Source organism: Pelodiscus sinensis, chromosome 5 (assembly GCF_052426305.1).
Source record: "Pelodiscus sinensis isolate ZL-2025 chromosome 5, ASM5242630v1, whole genome shotgun sequence".
NCBI classification, from domain to species: Eukaryota; Metazoa; Chordata; order Testudines; family Trionychidae; genus Pelodiscus; species Pelodiscus sinensis.
In genome coordinates, this window is record NC_143056.1 from 38,774,770 (window position 1) to 38,783,833 (window position 9,064).

Here is a 9,064-nt window from a genome sequence, read left to right on the forward strand (position 1 = left end):
AGGTAGTTAGGTTCTTATATAGTGGCTAGCTTTTTTTTTTTTTTTTTTTAAGAGCCTTGAGCTGGGATATTGAGATTGGGCAAATAAAAGGAGAGAAATCAAAAGACGTAGAAGCAGAAAACCCAAACTTACTGCAGGCTACGGTTGGTGAGATGTTCTGATGGATTTCCCCCCTTTGTTGGGCTAAAGACTGGGTTATAGGATCACAGTATTGATTACATGAACATGCTCTTTTGACAGTGGAAAGAACTGAAATTCACAGGAAAAAAAAACTTTTCAAAAATCAGAAAAAATTCTTGGAGTTGTAATGTTCATTTACACCTAAACCCCTAGGCCCTGCTCTAATTGTAGATTCAATATGCATGCAGATAGACTGGTTTAATTTTGTTATGTTTTCTGGTGTTTCAAAAGTATTTGTGTTTAATTTTGCAAGTGATATGGTTTTCTACTAGGTATGTTCCAGTTTGATTAGACTTTTCAGAGCATGGGGCATGCTTAATTTGACTAGAAGGCAAATCCTCATTATTTGGCCAAGAAGATTTCCACAGATTTACTGTTAATATTTCAATCTGGTGTATTTCACTTCAGCTGTCATCTTTAATGATTTTTGGCTAATCTTGTGTTAGCATGCTAACAGAATCCACCAGAAATCTGCCAAGTAAAATAGCTCCTCTGCCTGGCAAATAAATACCTAGTCCTTCGAAAGCATGGAACTTCACTTTCCTTTTTTATGAAAGACAGTGAGTGATAAGTTAAGCTATTTGTGTGAGGGAGATATTCTAGGGGTCTTAGATAGTCACTACTCAGAACTTGACACACTTTGTCTTGCATTACTATTGTTGATGGAAAAATCCATTCGGTATCTGGGAATCTGGAAAACTGTGTTCAGGTGTTCTCATTTTACTATATTGATAGGTAAAATATTTTGAGTAGATGATGAAAAGCCTATTTATTCCTAAAATTACTGTGTATGTTGAACTAGTTAGAGAATTAATGTGATTTTTACCTTTTTTAAGATGCATGTGGCTAAGCCCACTTACATGGTACAGCTGGGCTAGTGACTGTATACTTAAATATCTGGAATGAAAATAGGCCTGCACTGGAACATATCATTTTAATCAAATTTTATAAGAGATCAAATACCACTTGTGTGGGAATATTTAATTAATAAAGTATACAAGCAATATGTACTCTGTAGCTTGTAGCCAAAATTGAATGATCAGTTATTTTAGTTGCACTGTTATCTCTCTGTATTCTGGGAATGGCTGGGTGTGCTATTTTTTGCATGATTCAGTTGATAATTAGATTCATTTACTGTCTTATTTTGAGAGGCTTTTTTCTTACTGGTTTCTATAGTTGCTAGTTTTTCTTGTTGGAAAATACAGGTCATTCTGTTCTTAGAGTTCTGCTTTAGATGGCTTTTTGTTGTTACTGTTTACTAAGCAGGAGACATTTTTTGTAACGCACAAAGCTCAGTCAGGCACCCTGCTTCCACTTATCTTTGAAAATCTCCCCTTATTTGTATTCTAGGAAAACCTGAAAGTCTCTAAAAAGGATCAGGGCTGCTAAGCATGCCATACATGATGGAAAAAGTCCCCTAACAGAGAGCTTAAAGTTAACATAACTTAAAAAACACCCCTAAAATAAAAGCATACTAATCAGCTACTCCTAATACAATAGACCCTCTGAGTTACAAACACCAGAGATATGAACTGGCCAATCACTACACATCTCATTTGGAACCAGAAGTACACAATCAAGCAGCAACATAGACAAATAAAGCAAATATAGTACAGTACTGTGTTAAAAGTAAGCTATTACAAATAAAGGGAAAAGAGTACAGGCAGTCCCTGGGTTACGTACAAGATAGGGACTGTAGGTTTGTTCTTAAGTTGAATCTGTATGTAAGTCAGAACTGGCATCCAGATTCAGCCACTGCTGAAACTGATCAGTTTCAACAGCGGCTGAATCTGGACACCAGTTCCCACTTACATACAGATTCATCTTAAGAACCCCAGGCGTCCCCAAGTCAGCTGCTGCTGAAACTGATCAGCAGCTGATTCCAGGAAGCCCGGGGCAGAGCAACTCTGCCTCGGGCTTCCTGTAGTCAGCCACTGGTCAGTTTCAGCAGCGGCTGACTTGGGGACACCTGGGGCAGAGCAGCTGGGGTGCTGCTGGGTTGGTCCAGTAGCGTGGCCGCTCCTCGGCGCTACTGGACCAACCCAGCAGCACCCAGCTGCTCTGCCCCAGGCGTCCTGATTCAGCCGCTGCTGAAACTGATCAGCAGCGGCTGAATCAGGACTCCTGGGGCAGAGCAGCTGGGGTGCTGCCGGGTTGGTCCAGTAGCGCCAAGGAGCAGTGCTGCGGGACCAACAGGCAGCGCCCCACCTGCTCTACCACAGGCCCCGGGCTTTGCTCCACGTCTCCCTGGTCTGCTGGGGGGGGCACTAGCTACGTCCCCCCCCCAGCAGACCAGGGAGACACTGAGCAAAGCCGCGGAGGACCCAGGCCGGACCCGCGGTGCTTCCAGCTGATCTGGATCAGCTGGAAGAGCCGTGGGTCCGGCCCGGGTCCTCTGCGGCTTTGCTCAGCATCTTCCTGGTCTGCATCTGATCTGCATCTGATCTTCAAGATCAGCGCCGCGGGTCCGGACCCGGGTCCTCCGCCGCTTTGCTCAGCGTCTCCCTGGTCTGCAGATCAGGTCTGCTTCCAGATCAGCACTGCGGGTCTGGCCTGGGTCCTTCACCGCTTTGCTCCCCGTCTCCCTGGTCTGCTGGCTCCCCCAGCAGACCAGGGAGATGGGGAGCAGCTTTTCTCGCTCTGGAGGAAGCGGGTGGCGGGACCAGGCATCCTGCCACTCCAGTCCTCCGGGGCGAGAAAATCCCCATTCGTAACTGCGGATCCGACATAAGTCGGATCCGCGTAACTCGGGGACTGCCTGTATTATTCTTCTGCATAGTAAAATTTCAGAGTTGTATTCAGTCAGTGTTGAGTAGCACATTTAATGTTTTGTTCAGAGTTAGGAACAATCTCCATTCCTGAAATGTTTTTTGTAACTCTTGAGGTAAAACTGTAAAACTCTTTTAATGACCGAACAAAACTGTCCACCCCCACAAAAACCATTTCCTATCAAAGTCCTTCCTTTTCAGAAGCCTGAGTAAATAATCCTAGCAGTGTTTCATGAAGGGCAAAAAACTCTGGCTATTCAGACCAAGGAGAGAAGCAGCCAAAGCTGAGGGCCCTTCAGAGAGAACACTAGGCTGATGGCCCCCTCCTTTTTTTACATCCAGAGAATGCCAGTTCAGGTGATTGTGATCTCCGCAAAGCAGTTAGACTATTTTATATTTCCCCAACCCATTTAGGGCTTTGGGTCAGAACCTCACCAAACTCTCCACTAGAAACCATTAGACAGCCAATGCATTACATGGAGCACAGGTGTGGTATACTGTTGGTGACATTAGACCACATGCCAATTAGGAGTGTTAGCTATCGGGTAATTGAATAATCATGTAACTTCATCAAAACTTTGTGGTTACATGACTATTCAACATTCCCTAGGGGTGGGGCCGGCAGCCAGTGCACTCCTAGCCCCACTTCTGGGAAGCCTCCTACCACCTCTTGCTTGCTGCCTCTGTATTGGTGGCAGGTGGGAGCCAGTCTGTGAGGGGACCCCACCATAGACACGGGCTGCTGCCACAACCCCATCCCCACACACACACCACCCACACCCCGCAGACGGGGCTGCTTTGCGGCAGCAGTCACTGTCCACAGGGAATTCGAGCTCCCCGCGAACATAGGCTGCTCCATGGGAGGCGGAGCAGCTTCTGTCCCACAGGGAGCTCGGATCCCCCTCAGACAGGGGTTGTTGCCATGAAGCAGCCTCTGCCCACGGCGGGCTCGGGCTCAGGCTCACCGCAAACAGAGGCTGTTCTGTGGGAGGCGGAGTAGCCTCTGTCCCCAGGAGCTCAAACGCACTGCGAACAGAGTCTTCTTCGTGGCAGCCTCCCCAACCTCCGGTGCTGCTGCTTCTGACTCCCGGCTTGCACCCGGTACCCTTTGCTGTGCTTTAGCCTTTTAAATGGATTAAGAGCCTGGTGACTCTTAATACATTTCAGAGGCAGTACCGCAGTGGGGTTAGCCTCCTGGACTGGGAGCTAATCCCACTGCAGCTCCGCAGTTTCTCCTGCTTTTCGACTAATAGTCGATGGAAATTCCATACACTAATTAAGCACAATTTAACATCCCTACTAATGACCTTTATAAGTCTTTCAACTTTTGCCTTTCCAGCTTGTGCTTACTATTTGAAGTCAAGTCCCTACCTTATATTAGGCCTATTTCACTTCATCCTATCTTTCTGCTCGCTTGGCGGTATACAGAAGCAGGGGTTAAACAAATGAAGGTAAAGGGTCAGAGTTGTATTGCTGCCTCATTCACCTCTTTCATCCAGGGCTGAACAAATCATTTGTTTCCCATATTTTCCATAAAGTGAGTAAAGCTGGAATTGTGCCATTTCCAAATGGATTTCTACATTCACAGTTCTAACAGGAAAAGGGTATTCACTCATGTTAGAGATGGATAAAGATTAAATTACCTTCCTCTGTACCATAAAATATATTGTATTGGATTTCACAGTTACTATGGATACAGGATTTATTTAGGGCTCTTGTGGGATCTTCCTCTTGGCTAGAAAATACTGCCAGATGTATAACAACACTTTTTTTTAATGTCAGGTTCTGGGATTAGATCTCCATCCATATATCCTGATCAGGTATATGACTGATAATTCTACAAAATTTCTTTCCTTAATTTGTCAATTTAGTTCTGAAGTTGCTACTTGTTTCTGATACAAAGTTCAATTTAAATGTGTATTTTGTGTTTTAGATCCATAGAAGTAAAAACAAGTGGAAGTTTCACCTCAAAGATGGCATAATGAATCTCAATGGAAGAGATTATGTATTTTCCAAAGCCATTGGAGATGCAGAATGGTAAAGTTTTTAAGACAAAACAAAAAAACTAAGAAATAAAGAAAAATCAGAATGGTTGAGACTTGGACATAAACTTCAACCAAAACTTGTCTGCACATCAGAAAAGAACAGTACAAACAACTACCACAACAAAGATGGAGCGTGGCAACATAGACACTACTACAAATGGGCAAGCCATGGGACTGTAGCAGCTAGCATTGTCTGGGATACCTTAGGAATACCTTAATTATAAATTCTATATACAGGTACCTGCAGCTGGTAATTAGCATGTAAGGCTTTGTCTCTCCCTTCCTTCCCTAGGGTTAAGGTTTTAACATTTCTTCCACTGAACTGAAGGAACTCTTCCCTTTTGATATACTCTTAGTCTGAAAAAATGCTTGTGTGTACAAATCTTTGTTTTGAACACTTCCCTTTGGTAGTGAGGGTAGTCAGAATATTGTTTGAACTGTGTGCAGGCTTTGTACAGAAGGATAAGAATTAAGGTGATAAATTTTAATTATCTTGTATAACAAAAATATTTTTAATTCTGCTATATTCATGTATAATTTTAACTACCATTTTTTCTCAGTTCTTCTCCCATAAAAAAAATCTCATTCCTAGCAGTTACAAAATGTAAAATGATTACTTATATTTTAAAGCCATTTCAATTTGACATGAATGACTCTTTTCAAAAGTGCTGAGCACCTGTAGCTCCTCTGAAAAATCAAACCACTGTATTATTTTAAAATATATTCTTGATGTGTGAAGTGGTTCAGCCTGATGGAGCTTAGAGGACTGACACTCTGTGGTACTTTTCCTTCATTTCTTTAAAAGATTACAAATGAAAACTCCAGGTAGTCTGGTCTCTTCATGTATGCATTCCTCCAACTGCTTACTACATGTATGGCCCAGGCATCCAGGAATACAGCTGGACAAATACTACAGGAATAACAAAATTGGAGAAGAAAGGTTTTATATTTTATAGCCATTTATAACTTAGCTGAAGTTCTGCTAATTAGGAAACAGCTTGATTTTTAAGCATAATCATATTGACATGTGATGCAGGTAACCTGTTTAAAATCTCAGGTGACATGCAATTTTGGTGGTTTTTGTTTAAGAATGCATTAATGAGGAAATACTTTTGTTTGCTTTATGTAAGCAAAAAATTGAAAGAGAGAGCGAGAGGTGGAAATGCAAAAATTAGGTCATATAGCTAAACGCTAACGTAACTTCACTTGTCCAAAAGTGACATGTCATAAATAGGAAAAGACTTTTGCAATTTAGGGCAAACACACCTTTTCTTTGTGTGCTGGTTCTGTTTGCAAATCACGTTTTCCAGAATAGAGTCCTTGCTGCAGCAAAGAAGAGGGAATTGGAATTATAGATCAAATATTTCCAACAAAGGAATGAGCGAGCTTTATGTGGCTCCCCATTAAAAGACAACTTAATAATGTTCTTACTAGCTATCTGAAAAGCAAGAAAAAAAGGCACAGGAAGGCAAATTTAACTAAAATTAGGGAGAACTGCAGAAGCAGGGACTTTACCCAACTTCTTGGCTTTTGGTTTTGCAAAATGAAACTTTTTAAATTGCAAGTGTATTTAATTAGCACGGTATATTAACTGCCTTCTGTCTCCCCTACCTGTCTTTCTTTACTGACCTCTAAGTGCATTCATAGTCTCAGTAGCTTACAAGAAATTCACAGCACATTCATTGCAAGGAAGAAATCTGAGCAGTTATATATGTTTTTGCACCTGTGGTGTCATTAAGTAGAACAAAGCTGTCCTTAATTCACACATAGAGCCTTATGTTTATTAGTAATCCACCTGGTCTGCATACATTATAAATGTTATTAAAGTTCAGTTTCTGGTATTACTAACCCATAGTTAATTAATGCTGTAATCATTTAGGATACAAATTTGGCTTTGGACTTCAAGATCTCTCACACTAAATGTTTTTTTTCTTTTTTCTCTGTACAAAGCAGACATTATGTGGGTTTATTTAATCTACCATGATATTTTTAAAGCACGAGACTACAGTGAAATCAATTACTTATCAACAAATTATTGCCCTTGTTTCTCTCATGTATCTTCGAGTAGTGGTGATGGCTATCATGAGAAAATTCATGGCCTTTGAAATTACTGAAATATGGATTTAGAACAAATCCCACATAAGGCACAAATGAACCAATGAAACTCCTTTAGCGCCAGATTCCTGTTTATACTACTGGAACCCAGATTACTGTACAAGATATTTAGTCTCTTCTTACATTTAGGGTTCTTCACCCACATGTTTAGAGCAGACATTGCATAGCTTTTTATTTATTTTAAGGGATACCACAGCTTATAGGTGACTTACATATAAGTTATCTTGAAGGACATTTAGAAACCATCTGTATTTGCACAGTGTCTTGTGAGTTAGTTATGGTATGCTTGGCAGATGAAGGTTTTGGTCTTATAATACAAGTACCTGTGAAATCTTCTGAAAGCCAGTCAAACGTAAACATACCAAACTGTGCTCTTACTGCTACGTCAAGTGTTCCTTTTTTAAATCAGAAAGCATGTTTTAATTTCATTTTGTTGTAGCAGCTTGCTGTAAGAAAATAGTTAGCTTAATTTTATTATTCTACTTGAATTTTAATCATGGTTTTAATGTAATTGAACAGACCATTTCATTAGGTTCCATAGAAACCATTCCTTTCAGAGGGCAAGGGATTCCCATGTTAGTTTTTAAATTATAATTTTTGAAAGTAGAAAATAGATTTTTTTCATTTAAATAGTTCAGTATTAAAAGGCAATTAACGGTTTTAAGAGGGCTTATGTTTAGATTTGCACAGGTAACAGAGCACCTTTTTTGACTTTTAAGATGGGAAAAAATGAGTGATAACTTCATGGTTAAAATATTAACCATCAGGGCTAAATGAAAATTCAGAGCAACTGGACAAAGTTGGGAGTCTTGTGCCTTCTCAATTTGCAGATTTTCCTGCTTTGTCAGCATGATGATAGTCGAGGTTTATCTGATTCCTGAGACAGTAGATGTCCTGCAGTGCTTCAATCATAAATAAACATGTTAGCTCTAATTATATTGGCTTTTTAGTGTGTGCAATCCTTTAAAAACATCAAAGTTGAAAAGGAAAAAATAATATGTTGTCTGTTAAGGAGATAATAGAGACTTAGTCAAATACAGAACTTTATATTGGACTATTTAAATAAAATTTATAACTTTATTCTCTCCCTCTCCCCCATGTTAGTGGAAATGTGTGAGGTTTCATCCATCTTGTTCCTGCATTGTAATTACAAACTACTTTTTGACATGAGTAATTTTCCTAGCAACACATCATGATTTCATAAATATAAAGGTTGTGGTCACATGTTCATTCTCAGAGGGATTTGATTTGGTTCTGAAGTACAGGTGCCGGAAAAGAGCAAATAACAAATGAAATGTGGTAACAGAACTTTATACAAATTGTTTGGGAGAGGAGGTTTTATTTTGTTTTATTTTTGAATTGGTGTAAGAGTCAAGTAAATTTTGCTGAATTGTAGTTTTGTTTTGTGAAAGTAACTGTATCATCCATCAATACCCAAAAGCAGTTATGTCACCATAAGAACACTACTGTAATAAAAATTTGTAATTCCAATGCAGGAGAAAAATGAGATCCTTTTCCCTAAAGTTCACTTTGATGTTTGTCTTCCATTTGGAAAAGTTCCTTTTTTATTGTTTGCAGAATGCAATAACATGTTTAAGAATTAAGCCTGTGGTTTTAGGGTACTGCACACTGTGGATTTTTATTGGGCCACCTTATACAACTTTGCAATTTTTTATACAAAATTTAATTCAAAGTTGTTTCAAATTTTGAGTTTAGTGGTTACAAAGGACAGGGAAACTTGTTTGTCGTTACATTTGTGGTTTTGGTCTCATGTTTCCTATTTTTCTGAATGCTTGGGGCATATATAGAAGCTAGGCCTTGTTTCCTGCAAATTAACTTGGTATTGCCTACTTATTTTAGCAGTTCACTTTTTTAAATTCGGTTTGGATTGGATTTGGAGGATAAAAAGGAACTTTTTTAAACGGGAAGAACTATTTTTGGATTAGCTACATGTGT

General features: G+C 39.9%; 1 protein-coding gene across 2 annotated transcripts in view; it reads left to right on the forward strand.

Moving 5' to 3' along the window:
- Nucleotides 1-8,738, forward strand: part of GTF2A1 (general transcription factor IIA subunit 1) — a 43,623-nt gene extending 34,885 nt beyond the window's left edge. Inside the window, exons 9-10 of one of the 2 annotated variants that reach the window (XM_075926764.2) lie at nucleotides 4,731-4,768; nucleotides 4,882-8,738. In XM_075926764.2, the coding sequence (XP_075782879.1) occupies nucleotides 4,731-4,768; nucleotides 4,882-4,930 (87 nt within the window). In that variant the 3' untranslated portion in view covers nucleotides 4,931-8,738. The remainder of the gene's footprint in view (nucleotides 1-4,730; nucleotides 4,769-4,881) is intronic. The other variant, XM_075926763.2, reaches the window with a different exon arrangement.
- Nucleotides 8,739-9,064: the final 326 nt, after the last annotated feature.